The sequence below is a fragment of the Bubalus kerabau genome, chromosome 17 (genome assembly GCF_029407905.1).
Source record: "Bubalus kerabau isolate K-KA32 ecotype Philippines breed swamp buffalo chromosome 17, PCC_UOA_SB_1v2, whole genome shotgun sequence".
In the NCBI taxonomy this organism is placed as follows: Eukaryota; Metazoa; Chordata; class Mammalia; order Artiodactyla; family Bovidae; genus Bubalus; species Bubalus kerabau.
The window spans coordinates 60,292,458-60,312,236 of record NC_073640.1 but is presented as its reverse complement, the minus strand read 5'-3'; the positions used below and the strand labels follow the sequence as shown (position 1 = coordinate 60,312,236).

Genomic DNA, 19,779 nt, shown 5'->3' with positions numbered 1-19,779 from the left:
TGGAAGCTGGCAGCACCTCGCCCCAGGAGTGTGTCCCTAGGGGGCAGGCCAGCCCAGCTGGGGATGCTTATAAGCTCCCCAGGGGGCCCCTGCTGGAGGCAGCAGGCAGAAGCCCAGCCCAGTGTAGGATCCCAGAGCCCAGAGGCAACCAGGTGAGCGTCCCACCCACTACTCCCCTAAGAGCAGTCTTCATGATCTACTCTCCCTACAGCTCCGTGTCCCTGTGGTTCTCAGCCTCTGGACCTTGGGTCTTCAGGTCTGTTTCTTCCAAATAGGTCTCTAGTTAGGAGGGTCTCTCCAGTCCTCCCTGTGTCTCCCCTGGTCTATTTCCCTGAATCTCTCTCTCCCGGACTCTGACTCTCAGCCAGCCTCTGATGTTCCCTCTTCTCTGCATCCTTGAGGGCCCTGTCTCCATCCTCCTACATCTTCCAGTCTACAGATGGAGAGGCACGTTCTCCATCTCTTCCTCTCCACCCACTACTCTCTCTCTTTTCCACTTCTCTCTCAGCCTCTCAGTCTCTCCAGGCTGTGGGTCTCTGGGCCATGAGCTCAGACACTGCGATGTGTGTGTGTGTTGGAGAGGGGGTGGTATATCCAATAATATCCTGGGGGTGGGGGGGGGGCAGGAGTGGAGAGAGAGACTGATGGAAAGACTTGGTTCCCTAGAGACTGACCCTCATACAGGTGCTGAAGGATGACCACAGCAGGAAACCCCTGGGGCTGGTTCCTGGGGCATCTCCTCCTCGGTGTCACAGGTATCTGAGTGAGGTGTGTGTGTGTGTGAGATTGTATCTGAGGCTTGTTACTGGGTGGGCACGACTCAGGGTCCTCCAGGACCCGACTGAAGCTGCGTGGGTGACAGTACGGTGTGACGGTTGCTCTCTGGATGCACACATGTGATTCCCTGTATCACAGGGTGTTTGCATGGGTGCCACCTGTGTACTGGCGTGTGTGTGGCTTTGCACACCTCCGTGTAGTCATACCCATGAGAGTCGGTGCATGATTGGGGGAACGGCTCTGACAGTCTATGCCTCTGGATACCCTGTGGAGTGACAATGCTGAGAGGACCTGAGTGATGAAGCTGCAAGGATCTGTGGAGCCGGAAAGTGTGAAAGTGTCAGTCGCTTCAGTCGTGTCTCATTCTTTGCAACCCCATGGACTGTTGTTGCCCCCCAGGCTTCTCTGTCCATGGGATTCTCCAGGCAAGAATACTGGAGTGGGTAGCCATGCGCTTCTCCAGGGGATCTTCCCGAACCAGGGATGGAACCCTGGATCTCCTGCACTGCAGGCAGATTCTTTACCGTCTGAGCCACCAGACCTTGCTTGGGGTACCCCTGAAAGGGAGATTACGCTTCTAGGAGAGTCACCCACTGCTGGCAATCTGCGCCTGCTTCTTGGGTCTCCAATCCTGAGAGGCCCCAGGGACCCACATTATGACAGTGTGATGGGGTTTCTGTGTGAGCTGGCTGTCTGCTGCCCTGGGGGGACGGGACTGAGCCGAGTTGGGCAAGACACCAGGGCTACAGATACTGGCACTGCCTCCCTGAGCGTCTTCCTCTGTCGCCCTTGCCTCTGCCACTTTGTGTGGAGGGGTCTGCTCGTGTTGGGAGATTGACGCCCCAGCATTGCACAGGCCTGCTGTGGTGCTTGTGTGTGTGAGAGAGAGAGCGATGGAGTGTGGATCTGGGAGATGGCTGTGACGAACTCGAAGCTGAAACTCTTCCCCGACAAGTGACCCTACCTCTGTGAACCCGAACCCCCCCGCCAAGGAACCTGATGCGTGGAATTAAAGCCCCGGACTGTGACCCCTCCCCCGTTTCCTCACTAATCCTTGACCCCGCCCCAGGACTCTTACTGCCCGCAGGATCCCTGACTCCATCCCTGCGGTTCTGACCACACCCGCCCACCGAGAGGTCTAGTCCCATCTGACCGCCATTCACCGCAGGGCACTGTGACCCCGCCCCAAGAGGCAGGGTCCCGCCTCCTGTTTGTCTCCCAGCTCTGACCGCGCCCCCGTGCACCGAGAGCCCCGCCCCCAACCCCTCTCCCGCAAGTCCGGCTTCCACCCTGAGCTACGCCCCCTCACCGCGGCAGAAGCCCCGACCACGCCCGTCATCAGTGGCCACGCCCCTAGAGCCAAGGCCTCAGGAGTTAGTGTCCTACATTCTGGGCCTCTGGCTCAGTCCTGACCACGCCCCCACACCGAGCCCCGCCCCCAGAAGTCCAGTTTCGGCTCAGAGCCGGGTCCCCCAGTCCTGCCTCCGCCTTCAGGATCCCTCGCCTGGGGCGGCAGCAGCCGCATCATCAACGGCGAGGACTGCCGCCCGCACTCGCAGCCCTGGCAGGCGGCCCTGTTCTTGGAAAATGAATTTTTCTGCGGGGGAGTCCTGGTGCATCCGCAGTGGGTGCTGTCCGCTGCGCATTGCTTCCAGAAGTGAGTGCAGGGCGCGGGGCAGGGGGGGCGGCGCGGGGAGGAGGGACAGGGGCGGGGCTTGGGTTCTAGGGAGGGTCTGGATGCACTGTTAGCTGAGGAGAGGGGCTTCATAGGTTCAGCCTCCGGGTACTAAAAGTGAAAGCCGCTCTCAAGGAAGGCTCTGTGACGGAAGCGGGAGCTCTTGCTTTGGAAAGACTCAGAATCCTGGGTTGAAATCTCAGTTCCACTGCTGAGTATCCAGTAAATTAAGTCAAGTTCTTGCCTCTGGATTATTGCTTGTGCATTAGGATTTGAAATCATGACTGGGTAGTGCAGAACTTAGCAAGGAAGATGGGGTGGGGCAATGGACCGGAGATGGGGTTGTGGTTGAAGACAGGAATGGAGATAATGGCGTGGCTGCCACAGAACTAACCTGTCCCCACGCTACCCCCGCACCCTCGACCCCGTGGCCCTTAGGTCCTATACCATTGGGCTGGGCCTGCACAGTCTTGAGGCCGACCAAGAACCAGGCAGTCAGATGATAGAAGCCCACCTCTCCATCCAGCACCCAGAGTACAACAAACCATCATTCGCCAACGACCTCATGCTCATCAAGTTGGAAGAATCGGTACCCCCATCTGATACCATCCAGGACATCAGCATCGCCTCCCAGTGCCCGGCCGCAGAGGGGGATTCCTGTCTGGTTTCTGGCTGGGGTCGGCTGGTGAATGGTGAGCTAGGGAGATGGATGTGTCTGGTCTCTCTGAGGGGTTCTCCACCCAGCCAGTAGAGGCTGATCTGATGCTCTGCGTCCCAGGCAGACTGCCCAAAGTGCTCCAATGTGTGAATATCTCAGTTGTGTCGGAGAAGATCTGCAGTGAACTCTATGCCCACGTGTACCACCCCAGCATGTTCTGCGCTGGCGGAGGCCAGGACCAGAAGGACTCCTGCCATGTGAGAGATGGGGGAAGGGAAGAGGGGAGAAGATCCAGGGAGAGATGGAAAAGGGAGGGGACAGGAACCCCATAGTGAGAAGAAACAGAGATATGGGAGAGAGACTGAAAGAGAAATAGACACAGAAATAAAGAGAAGCAAGGAAAGTGAGAAATAGAAATAAAGACAGATGCAGTAAGGCAGAAACAGACATACACACATGCACACCCAGAGAGAAACAGATACATTGACACACAGAGATGAAATTTAAAGTGAAATAGGATAAAAAATCAACATACAAGGAGGTGAAGAGTTGCACAGAGACTCAGAGAGTCATTGAGACGGAGAAGTAAGCTATAGTGGGAGAAAAAGAAGGAGAGACACAGAGATGGAACAGCAGCAAATGCAAGAGAATCGGCCAGCTGTTAGGACGTAGGGAGCCGAATTGGGTGTGATCGGGGCTCTGTAGTAGAACCTTTAAGGAATATGTTGCTATCTTTTGTCCTCTCACTCTCCTGTCTTTGCCTCTCTTCATTTGGCTCCTTTCTGATCTCACATCTATGTCCACTTCTCTGTGTTTTGTTTGTTTTTAATATTCATTTGTCTGTCTATTGGCCTGACCCAGGTCTTAGTTGCATCACGCAGGATCTTCGTTGCAACACGCTGGCTTCTCTACTTGTGGCGCTCAGGCGTCTCTCTAGCTGTGGCACGGTAGTCCGTTGCCCCACTCTAGTTAGTTGCCCCACCGCATGTGGGAGCTTAGTTCCCCGACTAGGGGTCGAATTTGTGTTGCCTGCCTTGGAAAGGGGATTCTGAACCACTGGGCCGCCAGCCGCGTCCCCACCTCTCCGGGTTTTGGATTCTTTATTCTCTGTCTCTCCACAACAGGGTGACTCTGGGGGCCCCCTGGTCTGCAACGGGTCCCTGCAGGGCCTGGTATCCTTTGGACAAGCCCAGTGTGGCCAACCCTACATGCCAAGCGTCTACACCAATCTCTGCAAGTTCACGGACTGGATACAGAAAACCATCCAGGCCAGTTAACTCCTGCGACTGGGATTCATGAAATTGAACCCCAAAATATAAGCTGCTGAAGGAATTCAGGAATCTGGGTTCCCAGTGCCTTCCACCCTCAGACCCGGGAGTCTAGACCCCCACCCCCAGCTCCCTCCCTCAACCCCAGGAGTCCTGTCCCATCAAGAATCTTTTCCTGTACATGATGCTCCCTAGCAGCACGATGTTGACACCACCTTACCATTGGTAGACAAAGCTGATTTTTCACCGTTTTTGTCCCTTCACCTAAGCCCTGAAATAAAGTCTAAGAGAGCACCAGCTCTGTTCATACTGTCCTCCTTGCTTCCTTTCCCATCCAAGGGATTCCAGCAGATAGTTTGCCTTCTTTGTGCCTCAGTTTTTTCATCTGGGAAATGGGACCGTGACCAGGAGAGTCACAGGATCCCCTTGGAAGAAGACATACCTGAGAGAAGGTTAAGAGAAACTGATTCTGTGGATGTTGTCTAGTTTCTGAAAAGTTGAATCAGCAAACGGCAAATTAATGGGATTTCCTTATTTTGTTTAATCAACTTTGCTACTGCTGCTGCTAAGTCACTTCAGTTGTGTCCGACTCTGTGATCCCATAGACAGCAGCCCACCAGGCTCCGCCGTCCCTGGGATTCTCCAGGCAAGAACACTGGAGTGGGTTGCCATTTCCTTCTCCAATGCATGAAAGTGAAAAGTGAAAGTGAAGTCGCTCAGTCGTGTCCGACTCTTAGCGACCCCATGGATTGCAGCCTTCCAGGCTCCTCCATCCATGGGATTTTCCAGGCAAGAGTACCGGAGTGGGGTGCCATTGCCTTCTCCTGAAATCAGTAATATACTTTTGTAAAAATGCTAACTCTGGTTCTGCATAATTACTTGAAAAAAAATAGAAAAAAAGCAAAGTTGAAATGCCAAAATATCTTCATGACATTCTGACATTATTAATGATAAATGACAAAGAGCATGGTGATGTTTTTCATTGCTGTGAAATAAAATAATACTGCCAGAGCTTTTAATCTCTTTCAGAACACAGCCCTTTATATTTCAGAGTAACTAAAAAGGAAACTTTGAGATTTGCTGTGATTTTTGCTTGTTTGGTCGATTGGAGAACAAAGGTGACAACCCGTTTTATGACTTCTGAATTGGCCTATAAACATCATGGTCCACCAGCTCCGTCAGTAGCTAAAAGTTCCACGGCCAAATTCCATTTTCCCCTTGAGAAAGTAAAACAGTGAATTCCCAAACTGCTTGACTTATTTTGGTTTTGACTTCTTCGGTGCATTTTAAGAATTTTTCACTTGTGGTTGCCTCAGGACCCACCTGCTGTAGCTGGAGACTGGTGGCAAGAATCTGGGGGGCAGGGGTCGGGGAGTCTGAGGATGGAGAGAGGGGTGAGTTAGGACAGAGAGAGAGAGAAGACTGAAGCCCCAAGAACATAAAAAATTGTTATTATACTAAATACAGTGGGGCTTCCCTGGTGGCTCAATGGTAAAGAATCTGTCTGACAATGTAGGAGATGCAGGTTCAGTCCCTGGGTCAGGAAGATCTCCTGGGGAAGGAAATGGCAACTCACTTAGTATCCTTGCCTGGAGAATCCCATGAACAGAGGAGCCCAGTGGCAGTCCAGTTACAGTCCATGGGGTGGCAAAAAGTCAGACACGACTTATTGACTAACCAACAACAACTAAATAGAATATACTGATAAGAATTTTTATCCAGGAATATCTTCATAAACATATTGTGAACCTGTTCTTAAGGAGATATTAAAATTTCTCTGTATCTCTTCAGTATCCTCAAATATATAAAGTAAGTGATGAGATAACTAAGAGAGACAAATCCCCACTCATGATAGAGGACTTGGGGAAATCCCTGGTGGTCCAGTGGCTAGGACTCTGTTTTCACTGCTGATGGCTCAGGTACAAATTCAATCCTTGGTCGAGGAACTAAGATCCCACAAGCCACTCGCTGCGACCAAAAGTAAAAAAAAAAGATTTTAAAAAACGTAAAGAGGACTTTAAGGAGCCTCTTAAAAAATAATAGAACAAACAAGATAAAAGTGGATAAGGACATATATGATTTGAACAATGTGATTAACAAACTTTATTTAGTCATCATATATAGAACATTGCACCCAGTATCTGAAGAATATACAACCTTTTCAAATTGCACATATCTACCAGAATGGCTAAGACTAAAAAGAAGGACAGCATGGTGTATTGGTTGTATGTAGAGCAGCGGTAATTCTCACATATTTCTGGGGGCGGGGGAGTATAAAATGGTACAACTGCCTTGGAAGACAGTTTGGCAGTTTCTTAGAACATAAACATACGTTGTCTACCCCATAACCAGCAAGTCCACTCTTAGGTATTCATGTAAGACCAATGGAAAAAAAACCACCTCCCATGAATGTTCATAGGAGCTTTATTCATAGCAGCCAAAGTAGAAGCAACCCAAATGTCCATGAAGGAGTGAATGAGCAAACAAACTGTGAACTATTCACTCAATGCAAAATGCTACTCAGTAATAAAAAGCTGAGGTCTTGATACATACAACAGTATAAGTGCACCTCAAAATCAGGATGCTGAGTAGGGACTTCCGTGTGGTCCAGTGGTTAAGAAAGTCCAGAACCACAGACTCTTAGTTAGTCCAGAATCCTAGGGTCTCAGTCATTCTAGAACCATAGACCTTCAAAATCTCTAGATTATCAGACCTTCAGATTCTAGAATAGAAAGGCTTGTTGTTGTTGTTGAGTTGCTAAGTCATGTCTGACTCTCTGTGACCCCATGGACTGCAGCACCTGAGGCTTCCCTGTCCTTCACTATCTCCTGGAGTTTGCCCAAGTTCATGTCCATTGAATCGCTGATGCCATCCTGCCATCTCATCCTGTCACCCTCTGTATGGATATACATATCCACTATTTTTAGATTATTTTCCCATATACATCATTACAGAGTACTGAGTAGAGTTTCCTGTGCTATACAGTAGACTGCAGTGTTTTATAATTTGATGGGATTGAGAGTTACCTGGGCGGATGCATTTATCAAAACTCATTGAACACGAAATCTATACCTTGAACTGTGTACACCGTGATTTTAAAAATATACCTCAAGGCCTCATCCAGTAAGGCAACCCCCTCGCCCCCTCCAAGATCGTCTTGCACCCCACGTCCCACCCAGGTCAAGTGTCTACAGAACTTAAGCCTTGTTTTCCCCTTCAGCGCTTCAGTTGGTTATTTGTCACTGTTGTCTCTCAGTCACCTTTTTGTAGAATGGGGTTTCAGTTTTGTCTTTTTTTTTAACACCGGTAAATACTTGCATTCAAGCCGGGAAGGGGAGGCAGAGGTCTGGCCCCCTGCTCTGCTCCTTTGATGCTGTGGGGCCTACCCCTGGAGCAGACCCTCCTCTTTGGGTTCTGGGAGCTTCTTTGCTTGTAGTTATCTCAGATTCTACCTGTCCATGTCGTGCCGCTCAACCCCCTTCAAGATGCCTCTGGAGGGCAGGGGAGACCTGCCTTCCACTGTGACTGGGCTGTGGAGTTCTGACTACCTTGCTGCTTACAGGTTCATGACTTGATTAATTTGTTGTATTCGAAAACTTGAAATGTAGGACGCCATTAAGTGTCTGTTTCTATTTTTGGAATATTTATATTACTTACAATCAATGAATAAAAGTGGGTTTAAAAACCTAGCCATGAATGGGGTTGGGGGGGGGTAGAATATATATACACACACACACACATTTGCACAGCATTTACAAAAATTGTACTGATACTGAGCTATGAAGCAAGTCTCACCACATTTCAAAATGTTAAAATACCGAGGTTATTGTCTGGCCACAATGTCATTAAGCTGCTGCTGCTGCTAAGTCACTTCAGCCGTGTCCGACTCTGTGCGACCCCATAGACGGCAGCCCACCAGGCTCCCCCGTCCCTGGGATTCTCCAGGCAAGAACACTGGAGTGGGTTGCCATTTCCTTCTCCAATGCATGAAAGTGAAAAGTGAGAGGGAAGTCGCTCAGTCGTGTCCGACTCTTAGCGACCCCATGGACTGAAGCCTACCAGGCTCCTCCATCCATGGGATTTTCCAGGCAAGAGTACTGGAGTGGGGTGCCATAGGAATTGACAAAATACCATAACCCGAACTCCAGAATTCGGAGTTGGTCCCCCACACCCCGCTCCGTCTGACCCAGGAGTCCCCGCCCTCCAGCCCGCCCCCAGCCCGCGCCGTCCCTCAGAGCCGCGTGTTGGCACCGCCTAGCTGTGGAACCCTCCCAGGACAGGAGAAAAAGAGGTTCTTTCCGGTTCCGCCCCGCGCAGCTCAAGAAATATAAAAAGTCTCAGGGAAAAACCTAGCCGTACGTGGGGCGTCCCCCCCTCCTCAGAGTCACACTTGCAAGCTGGGGCCGCACACATGTTTTAACTCCCTGGGCCTCAGTTTCCCCATTTGTAATCTGGGAAAAGGGGGGGTTCAGAAAAAGAGGCCAAAATTGAGAGACGGGAGAGCCCTTGCTTCTTCAGGTCCTAATCTGCTCTGAGAAAGACCCCAAAACCACCCCTCCCCAAGATTCTCGGAAAACAGGACTGATGATAGCCTGGATTACTCGTTAAGTGCCAGGCACAGATTTCACACACTAACACCTCAAAACACTCCGAACAGGCAGAAGCAATTATTAGTCTCATCTTACAGATGGACAACTGAGGCACAGAGAAGCCAAGTGACTTGCCTAAAGACACACAGCATTATGTGTTGGAGGTAGGATTTGACTCTAGGCTGCCTGGAGTCAGAGTCAACGTCTGAATCACGTCCTCTGTTAACCTGTCTTTCACACACCAGCCTAATTCTGATTTACACACCTGCTCTATGCATATCAACTTGTCCAATCCCATCCATTCTCCAGTCCCTCCCCCACCCTAAGGCCCCATCACAGATGAGCAATGATAACTAGAGAGAGGTGATGCTTCACACTCAAAGAGCCAAGGACTTCTGGACCATTCTCTTGTCCCACTCTCCAACTTCTGCAGCCTGGGTGACCTTGAACTTCTGGGGTGCTACCCTCCCCCCCATATATCTGCTCCTGTGTGGGATTGTTTACTCTTAGCTCCTTACATGTATCTGTCTTAGATACTCCTTGTAAAACTCTGTGATTTTATCTGATTATTATTAAATAAAATTACCTGGTTTTAAGGATGAGAGACTGAAAGCACTTACCAGAATTTCCAAAATAGTAAGCCGTGGGGCAGGGGCCTGAGCCCAGGCTGTCTGACTCCAGGGCCAGGACCCTTAAACACTACTTTTGACTGGTTCCATAATGAAGGGGAGGGGGTTGTGGAGAGATGAAATTAGAGGAGACCCAACACCACATGGGGAGTTCCCTGGGGCATCAAGAGTCCAGTGCCCCTTGGGGAGGGGGACAGGATGCAGTGCCTGTCTCCCTGGTAGAGGGGGTTCAAGAGACGTTTGTTCAGGGGTGATGGGGAGTCGCCCCTGGAAGTGCCATGAGCAAGGAGGGGGCGGGGTCGGCTCTGAGTGTCTGGAGAGACCCTCTGAGGCCAACAGCTGAGGGACAGGAGGGGACAGAGTAGAGGATGGGAGGCCAGGGTGGAGGTGGGGGCGAGGTCCAGGAGTAGAGCGGGGCACCTGAGCCAGACCAAGAGGACGGAGGGGAAGGACAGGGGTGGATGCCACTGGGCCGTAGGGAGTGAGGGGAGGGATGGAGTCGTCTGGCCACATGACTGGGTGGACACTGGGGGCTCTCCCTGAGACGGGAAACGTGGGAGAAGGGAGGAGGAGAGTTTGGGGAAAGAGAGAAATGAGTTCTGACACACTGAGTGAGACAGACCTGGGGCCTCCCCGGGGTGGGTTGGGGGTGCCTCCCAGGAGCGTGGCTGCCAGAGGCTGCAGTATTAGGGTCAGATGGAGAACTCCTTGGAGTGAACCATGGAGCTGATGAAAGAAAGACTCCAGGGAGTGTGCGCAGTTAAAAGACTAGGGCGGGACGAGGGCCTCAGTGGAGGTGAAGAATGTCTGGGGAGATGCCCAGGGGGACATTGATTCCCCACGTCTGACTCGGCCGAGTGGGCGGGGCTAGGGGTGGGGCGTGGACACCACGGCGTCGGGGGCGGGGTGAGGAGGGGCGCCCTCCCCAGGAGCTTGAGCTCAGGTCAGGCAGGAACCTGGGCGGCGCGCTGGTGTGAGCTCAGAGTTCCATCTGTGTCAGGGAGACGCTCAGAATACGTGCCTGTGAGAGCTAGTGGGAGGGACAGGTACACGTGTGGTGGTGATGCAAAGCGCTTAGCCTGGCACCTGGGATGCCCTTGCTATGATTACCCCTCGCCACCACCCGGCTAAAGCAGAGGGAGGTGGCTCCAGGGGTGGAGTTGAACAGACAAACTAGGTGGCAGAAGGCAGGGTTCATCTCACCCTCCTTGGTGACCTTTGCTGTGATGCCCCTCTCTGTGTCTCAGTCTCCACTGTATGGTATATGTGTGTGAGTCACTCGGTCGTGTCCAACTCTTTGCGACCCCATGGACTGTAGCCCGCCAGGCTACTCTGTCCATGGAATTCTCCAGGCAAAAATACTGCAGCGGCCATTTCCTCCTCCAGGGGAGCTTTCCAACCCAGGGATCGAACCTGGGTCTCCTGCATTGCAGGCAAATTCTTTACTGTCTGAGCCACCAGAGAAGCCCCAATATTAAGGAGGAAGCCGTAATAATATCCACCTCAGGGGGCTGTCAGAACGATAAATGAGATCATGCGAGGCCAACACTCCATAAACAGCAGTCGCTCAACTGCCAAAGCAGTGACCCACTGTGAGTCCAATGGCTTTGAGCACAAATTTGTGGCAAGAAAAGGAGACAAAATAGTTCTAGAGTAGATTCCAGCCTGGGAAGTCAAACTATAGACAGGGTCCCAGAACATCTGAATATGACAGGGTTCTAGAATGCCTAGAGATGTGCAGTTCTAGATTATTTTACTATCTTGGGTTTGAGGGCAGGAGGAGAAAGGATCAACAGAGGATGATGGTTGGATGGCATCACTGACTCAATGGACATGAGTTTGAGCAAACTCCAAGAGATGGTGAAGGACAGGGAAGCCTGGCATGCTGCAGTCCATGGGGGTCACAAAGAGTCAGACACAACTTAGCAACGAAACAATGACAACAAACCTTTCTAATCTAGAATCAGAAGGTCTGACATTCTAGAGATTTTGAAGGTCTATGGATCTAGAATGACTGAGACCTTAGGATTCTGGAGTAACTAAGAGCATGTGGTTCTGGAATGTCTGAAAGACATCTGGAGGGCTTAGATACCATCATTCTCCCATATTATCTGTGCGGAAGTCAAGGGCTAGGCATTGGCACTAACGTCCTTAACAGTCAGCCCCAATCATGCAGCCCCTTCCTGTACACGTGATGGATTTCCAGAAACATGGAAGAACTATGCCTATAACAGTTCCCATCTTTTGCTGGGTGATCTGAGGTCAGTACCTCCTTCTCCTTGTGCCTCCTCATTAAACTAGCCATGATAGTCTCGAGACAATTTCCCAGGATCCTCTATGGTCCTGAGACACTAGAAAACAAATCTAAATTTCCAAAGCTTTGTGTTATCTTAGTGATGCTCTCCATTCTCCAGAAAACCAGAATCCAGATTTCAAGCACAATAAAGACCATAGGATCCAGAATAGACTCCAGCGTCCCAGTCTCTGAAGTCATGCTCTAGAGTCAGGATTCTAGGAATCTCAGATTCATGGGAAGCCAGGCCCCTGTCTCCCAGTCCAGTCTTTTAAATACACAATACAGATTTGAAACTCGAGACTTCACATTTCAGAGTCTATCCATGTAACCTCAGAGTCTAGACCCACACTCTAGAACTCCAGACCCCCAAAACTGAAAATCCAAAATTTATCATTTATATTCCAGGCCCCAGGGCCTCAAGTCCTATATACCAAACACCAGACTTCAGTCTCTTAATCTGGACTCGAGTATTCAGAGACACCAGATCTAGAATCTAAGCCTGAGACCTGGCACTCAAACGCCAGGGTCCAGGATGCAGATTCCAGAAGTCAGACTCCCAAATCCACCCCTGACTCCAGGTCATGAGTGCTTGATTCTAGGCCCCAAACTCAGAATTTAGAATTGGAGATCCAGAATCAAAGATCCAGAATCCAGAATTGGGATGTTCAGACTGCAAGATCCAGAACTGGGTGTCTAGGTCCAGAATCCAAGATCCAGAACTGAATATCCAGATCCAGAATCCACTGTTCAAAATCCACAATCAGAGATCCACGATCCAGAGCAGAGAGTTCAGAATCCAGAATCAGGGGTCCAGAACTTGGGGGATCCCTGTCCAGCTCCAGAGTCCAAGATCCAGAACTCTCATCCAGGCACAGGAAGCTGGGCTCTAGAATCCAGTTTCTACACTCCAGACCCCAAATTCCTGGTTTACATGCTCCGGATTCCTGGCTCTGTATTTTGGTCTCCTCCAATTTTCTGCTCTTGCCCTACTGCCTCCTCTACCCCCATCCCCCAGACAAACTGCCCCTGGGAGGGAAATTCCTCCTTAATAGACTCAGACAAAAACTTCAGCCTCATAAATGCTCATTAGGCCTTGTCCCGCACCCCACCAGCCACCTAGGCGTCCCCGCCTGTAAACTGACTCCCAGCCATTTCCCACCCCACCCTCCCCGCTCCCCCAGGACCCAGGTGGAGCTGGGAGCTTATAAATTCAGGCGTTGGGGTGCCAGCTCCCTTTCTTCTGGCATCCAAGCTGCCCCAGATGCTGCTGGAGGATCTGGAGGGGGTGAGATCCTTGAGATGGGGGAGAGGGCTTGGAGTGAGGAGGGACACAGGTCTGCACTGGTCTAGGGGAAACAGGAGATGCCCGGGTTCCCGGGAGCAGATATGGACTGCCTGGAGGGATTTTCGTGTCAAGGGCACCTGGGGAGGTCCATGTGTTCTTTACCAAGACACCAAGCTGGACCTGAACCAAGAAAATGTCCTGTAGATGTAAGAGGGAGCTGCAGTGGGGAGGTGGGGGAGGGGAGGGAACCGAATCAGAAGGACATCTTCGAAAGCATTTGTACCAGAGCCAGGAACCAAGGTCATGAGTTATCACCGGAGCAGGTCAGCTCAGCACAATCTCCCCAAGGCCTCCCATGTGCCAGGCGCCTGGCTGGGCAGTGCTGGGGATGCAGAGAGGTGCTGACCTGAGTGTTCCTGGGGATGAAATCAGAGCAGACACTCTAGGACCCATAAGAGATACCTGCTCAATATCATGGTCTCCCAGCTCAGCTGAGAGCTGAGCCTCAGCAGGCAAATATGAATTCGGAAGCTGAAGGGAAGACGGACTTTAAGCCCCAAGCTTGCCCAGCACCGTGCAGTGCTGGGATTCCAGAGTCCAGTCAGGCTGGAACTGCCCTTAGGGAGTTCTGGGTCTGGAAAGGGAGGCAGACACCACTGACTTGGCAGAGGTCAGAAGTGGACCTTGGAGGGAATGGCATACCTAGGAGGAGGAACAGCCTGAACAGAAGTGCAGAGGCATGACATTGCAAGAAGGGAAAAAATGGAAGAATCAACTGCCTCTAGGACCAGGTCATGAGAGACCCAGCCAGTGAAGCTGGAAGGGGAGAAAACACTCAGGTCCTCACAAGTGAGACTAGGGGGACTGGGACTTTATCCCGGGGGAACTGGGGGTCTGCAAGGGCTGTGAGTGGAAAAGGGAACTGGTCAACTCCAAGCGTAGGGGCATTCTGTGGGGGCCATGTGGGAGGACAGGCTGGTGGGGGGTATGGGACTGGTATAGGGTTTGCAGAAAGAATGAATCTTGAGCCAGAGCCCTCGGGCAAGTGGATGGTGTTGGCGTCTGCCAGGCCATGGGGACCCCGGGGAGTCTGACTCGGTGCCTGGAGGAACAGCAGACTCCTGAGAGATGGGGAACCCGGGAGGAAGAGCAAGTTGGGGTGGAGTACAAGGATGCTGAGAAGAGGTGTCTTGTCTTAAGAAAAAGTGGGATGAGTTTGTGCCTGGAGGGGTCGAGGCGGGGGTGTGAGGGGCCAGCCTCACACCAGCTTACACTCTCCCTTCCCCAGACTTCAGCAGAGCCCTGGTCCCTCCATCACGATGTGTCTTCTCCTCACCTTCTCCTTCCTGCTGGCATCTGCAGGTGAGGTGGGCCCAGGTCGGGTCCAAGGGGACCATCTGAGGCTCCCTGTCCCCACCCCCACCTCAGCCACCCACCAACGCCCCCGCCCCGGGGTCCCCACCCTACCCCAAGCTCTGTCGGGGGCCCAGGGCTGCTCCGGAGTCCCCATGATGATGAACATGGCCCTTGGAGGACCCAGACCTGAGTTCGGGTTCTGAGGCTGTCCCTTTCTCGCTGTGTGACCTTGAGAAAATTGCTTCCCTTTGTGGTCCTCGCGCACCTTCTCTAGAAGACGACCTCCCTGTAACAATAATGGCAACGTTTCCATAGTACGATGTAGGTAAAGCTTAGGCATGCATGCATGCTGAATTGGGTCCAACTCTGCAACCCCATGGACCACAGCCCACCAGGCTCCTCTGTCCATGGGGTTCTCCAGGCAAGAATACTGGAGGGGGTTGCCATGCCCTCCTCTGGGGGATCTTCCCGACCCAGGGATCGAACCCGCGTCTTCCTGCATCTCCTGCATTGCAGATGGATTCTTTACTGCTGAGCCCCTGGGGAAGCCCCATGGGTGGGTTCTACTGCCCTCATTTGACAGGGGAGGGGGCTGTGACTCAGAGAGGGGTAGCCTCTAGGTCAAGGTGACCCCAGGTGACAGGAGAACTCCAGACCAGGTTCAGCCACCCCCCATGGAGAAATTAAATGTAACCTGATGCCTGTACTCTGGACAAGCAGAAGGTGGACTGTAATTAACCTCTCCCCACATGATCCTTACTCCTGGGGGCCCCTGAGACCTCCCCCCAACCCCGCTGCCAGCCTCCCCTCTGGCGCTCTCCATGCTTCCTCCTCTCTGCCCCCACCCCGTCCCCCCACCTGCCCGCTGCACCCGACTGGGGCCTCCACCCTCCTCCAGCTTCGACTGCCCAGGTGCAGCCTCGGTGCCCAGCTGTTCAGCCCGCACTCTCCGACCTTCTCCGTAGGACAACCCCACCCTTCCCGTGTTAAGCCCCTTGTCCACCACATCCGCGTTCTCCCCCCTCCCCCAGCCTGGCCAGGACCCTTGGCCCAGTTCCTGACCCCGGAGCCAGGTAGCGTGTGGCCATTTGGTATGGCTGTGTGAAGCCTGCCCCGGTGTGCGTCTCTGTGTGCCTAGGGAGCTGTCACCTTGAGGGGACATATCCACATTGCCCGGTGCAGGGGGTCATGATCTTGACCCTTCCCTGTTCATGTATTGTGCACAGTGCAGTGTGGGTGGGGGGAGTGTGTGTGTGTGCAAAGATTACCTTATGTGTCTACATCCTGACCATACATGTGAACCCAGTCCCCAGCTGTGAAATGCAGTTAGTGACCTTGAACACCAAGGCAGTGACTTGAAGGCTGATCTGGAGATAGATAAATGTGTCCTGTCCTGGCTGCCTGTGTCTCCAGCAATGTGTCATTGACCTTGAATGCCGCCTCTGTGTTCCATGTCTCCCTGGGTCTGATCTACTGGGTTCATATCTGAATTCTGGCCCTCTGGGTCGGTTCTATAACTCTGAATCTCCACAAAGTGGCTTGGGAAGGAATCACAGTTTTGACCTTGACTATCTTTATGTGAATCGGCACATATGTCTGGCTTCCTTTGGCTAAATTTGTGTCGATGACTTGAACATCCACATGTGTGCCTACATAAGTAAATCTGTATGTCCTTTATTTAAGATAACTAATATTTATTAAGCAGTTACAATGTGCCAGGCATCATACACACCCTACCTCTTTCTCTCTCTTGCTCTCTCCCACTTAATTCTTAGAACGATCCCATTATACAGATGAGGAAATAGAGGCACAGAGAGGTCAATTTGCTCAAAGTCTTACAGATAATACGTTTGAATACAGGAGTTTTTACTCTATCACCTCAGATTGAACCACTACACTATAGACTCATGTTGGTGACCAGTCTTTGGGGACCTGAGTGTGTATTGGTGTCTCTTCCTGTGTACCCTTATTAAAGATTTCACTTTGTTGTTCAGACCCCATGTGCAAGTATGCAAACCTGTGACCCTGTATATGCAGACCCACACAGGAGACTTGATCTGAGCTTCTATGTCCAAATCTGTGTCTGTAAATGTGTGTGTATGCACACACGTACATACACATGCTGGCGTCCTAACTATCCCTATTCACATACACACACGGAGTTCTGTGCTGTGATTCTTAAAGCTGCAACCCACGTACGTGCAAATGAATTTCAGCTTAAAGTGTTGGCAATATCAGTTCCTACATTTAGAAGACTGCCCCTATGTTTGTCCATGACCTTGTGTGGCCACATCTGTGTCCTTGTAAGACACTGCGTTTGGCTGAGATGTCCAGACTCTGGAGCCAAGACTTGTGTCATACATATTGAGAGGCCACATCTTTTTGATGGTTGTGACAGCTCAATCGGTGACCTTGAATGGCTGGTTCCAAGTGACCATCTGTCTGGACCTGAACCTATCGTCCTTGTCTCCACTTCCTCTCACAGACGGCTTCCTGCCCTCTTGTCCTTTCCCTGTCCTCACTCCCAGAGTCCTGTATCAAATGGGTGGGGACTAAGGGCAGGGACACGGTTCTGGAGGGAACAAGCAGCAGTTGGAGACTTCCCTGGCTGTCCAGTGGTTAAGACTCTGTGCTTCCACCGCAGGGGACCCTGGTTCAAGCCCTGGTGGGGAAACTAAGATCCCACATACCACGTGACATGGCCAAAAAAAAAAAACACCCTTTTTTTGTTTAAAGTAGCTGTTGTAAAAGCTAGAGAGAAAGTTGTGCTAAAAAATCAATAGCAGGGGCAAAAAAAAAAAAAAATCAACAGCAGTGAACTTCCTTAGCAGTTCAGTGGTTAAGATCCGGGGCTTCCGCTACAGGGACCACGGATTGGTCCCTGGTTGGGGAGGTTCTGCATGCCACTGGCCGAAACAACAACAAAGACAACAACAGGGACATCTTAAGAAGGTGGGGGAATGTGTGGTGAGGGCAGGGTGCAAGGAAGGTGTAGGGTGCAAGGGAAAGGACTCTTCCCTTAGGGATCGCCTCTCTCTCCTTTCTAAGTGGCCCAGGACGACAGTGACAAGGTACGGAGGGGTGAGGAGTGTGTGCCCCACTCCCAGCCATGGCAGGTGGCCCTCTTCGAGCATGGACGCTTCAACTGCGGTGCTTCCCTCATCTCACCGCAATGGGTGCTGTCTGCAGCCCACTGCCAAACTCGGTATGAAAGCTTAGGGTCCTGAGGTGGCGTGGTGGGAGGGTCTAGGAATCTGAGAATCGTGGATTCTGAGGGAGAAAAAAAAAAAAAGAGCTGAAACCGGGAGATTGAGTTCCAGGTGTGTGCATGACTTTGGCACCTTGGTCTCTGAGAGGCAGGGGCTGGAACTATTGGCTCCAGGGCCTTAGGGAAAGCGTAACAGGATCTCCAGATTCCCAAAGGGCCTGGGAACCCCGAGTTAACCGCCCCTTGATATTTCTGTCCTCTCCTCACTGGGCTTGCTGGTAACCACTCGCCCGCCCGCACAGCTTCCTGAGAGTGCGCTTGGGCGAGCACAATCTGCGCAAGCGCGATGGCCCGGAGCAACTGCGGACTGTTTCTCGCATCATCCCACATCCGCGATACGAAGCGCGGAACCACCGCCACGACTTGATGTTACTGCGTCTAACCCGACCCGTGCGTGTCACCGCTGAAGTGCGCCCGATCCCGCTGCCTGCGCGCTGCCCCCAGGCCGACGAGGCCTGCGTGTTGTCCGGCTGGGGCCTGGTGGCTAACAAGGAGCCTGGGGCCACAGGGAGCCCCGAGTCACAAGGTGCGTAAAAGGGTGGAACTGGTTGTCTGGCCTCCCTCGAGGACCTTATTCTCCAGGGCTCTCAGGCGGAGGGGACAAGGGCCTGAAATTTTACAGATTCGCTCCAACTCTACCGTCCTCTGCAGTGAGACTCCCGGATACGTTGCACTGTGCCAACATCAGCATTATCTCCACCGCGTCTTGTAACAAGGACTATGCAGGGCGACTGATGGACACCATGGTGTGTGCGGGCATGGAGGGCGGAGGCACCGACTCCTGTGAGGTCAGAGCTGACAGGGAGCCATGGAAGGAAGGGAAAGGGCGGGGAAACGGGTTTGGGAGTTGGAACAGGGGGCCGGGTTTTGCTTGCTGTGGGCCAGGGAAGAGGCTGAGGATAGGTTTGAGGAAAGGAGAATGAAGGGCCTTTAGGATGGAGGTGAGGTGGGAGATGGGCTTAGAGAGGTGATGGGTTTGGGTTGTGTTTGGGGTGGATGATGTGGTTTGGGCTGGCCGTTGAGGATGGGTATGAGTTTGGCTTGTTTTCAGATGGGAAATATATCGAGGTTAAGTGGAGGATGGAGATGAATTTTGTTTGGGATCCAAAAGATGGGAAGATTGGGGCTGGGTTGTGTTGCAAGTGAGGATGGACGTGGGTTAGATTAGATTTTGAATGGCAAAGGTCGGGGGTCGGGTTGGGTTGCTGGGTGGGGGCGGGGCGGTGCAGTTGGACATGGGTTGTATCGAGCTGTGTTGGGTTGAGGTTGGGTTCGAATTTTGGATTAAATTGAGTCCTCGTGAGTTGAGCTGGGATGGGTTTGCATGGGGGTGGAGGTGGATTGGGTTTTGTTTGAGATTCTGAATGGTGGTGAAGATGGGAATGGGTTCCCATGCAAGCTTCCCCTTCTTCCCACAGGGCGACTCTGGGGGACCTTTGGTCTGTGGGGGTGTCCTGCAGGGCATTGTGTCCTGGGGTGATGTCCCCTGCGACACGACCACCAAGCCCGGTGTCTATACCAAAGTCTGCAGCTACTTGGAGTGGATCAAGGAAACCATGAAGAGGAGCTGACCGTTTGGGCCTACCACCTATGTCCCAGCAGCCCCATCCTGGCCTGGAACGGAACTGGGCCATCCCCCCAAGACCCGATCCAAAGCCCAGAGGTTAGCCATGGACTTGCCTGTCTGAGACCAGAGCTGGTGCTCATGGTCACCTGTTTGATACCAAAATAACAGAAAACACTGATGCAAGCTTCTCTGTGGAAGTTTCTGCAACTTACTTCTGGGGGTGAAGGGGAAAAGGGGTCAGAGACTGGGAGGGGAAACCAGAGCCACCAGATCCTGGTCCTTTTCATCTGCTGCCCTGATCTTTAGGCGAGAAGAAACAACATGAAGCAGGGCCCTCTCTGTTCATTCAGCATCTTTTGATCTTGAGCCAAAGATCCCACCTCAGTCAGCCTGGCTTTCCCCATCTCATGT

The 19,779-nt window shown here is 52.1% G+C and overlaps 2 protein-coding genes across 2 annotated transcripts; both read left to right on the top strand.

Moving 5' to 3' along the window:
• The first annotated feature begins 1,690 nt into the window (after positions 1–1,690).
• KLK4 (kallikrein related peptidase 4) lies at positions 1,691–4,682 on the top strand. Its single transcript, XM_055551195.1, has 5 exons — positions 1,691–1,731; positions 2,000–2,150; positions 2,220–2,434; positions 2,891–3,144; positions 3,231–4,682. Exons 1-5 carry the CDS (start codon positions 1,691–1,693, stop codon positions 3,440–3,442), a joined length of 873 nt encoding a protein of 290 aa, XP_055407170.1. The 3' UTR covers positions 3,443–4,682.
• Positions 4,683–14,496: 9,814 nt separating this feature from the next.
• On the top strand, positions 14,497–19,516 carry KLK15 (kallikrein related peptidase 15). Its single transcript, XM_055553017.1, has 5 exons — positions 14,497–14,544; positions 17,590–17,738; positions 18,044–18,327; positions 18,453–18,589; positions 19,220–19,516. The coding sequence occupies exons 1-5, from the start codon at positions 14,497–14,499 to the stop codon at positions 19,370–19,372; spliced, it is 771 nt and encodes a 256-aa protein (XP_055408992.1). The 3' UTR covers positions 19,373–19,516.
• Positions 19,517–19,779: the final 263 nt, after the last annotated feature.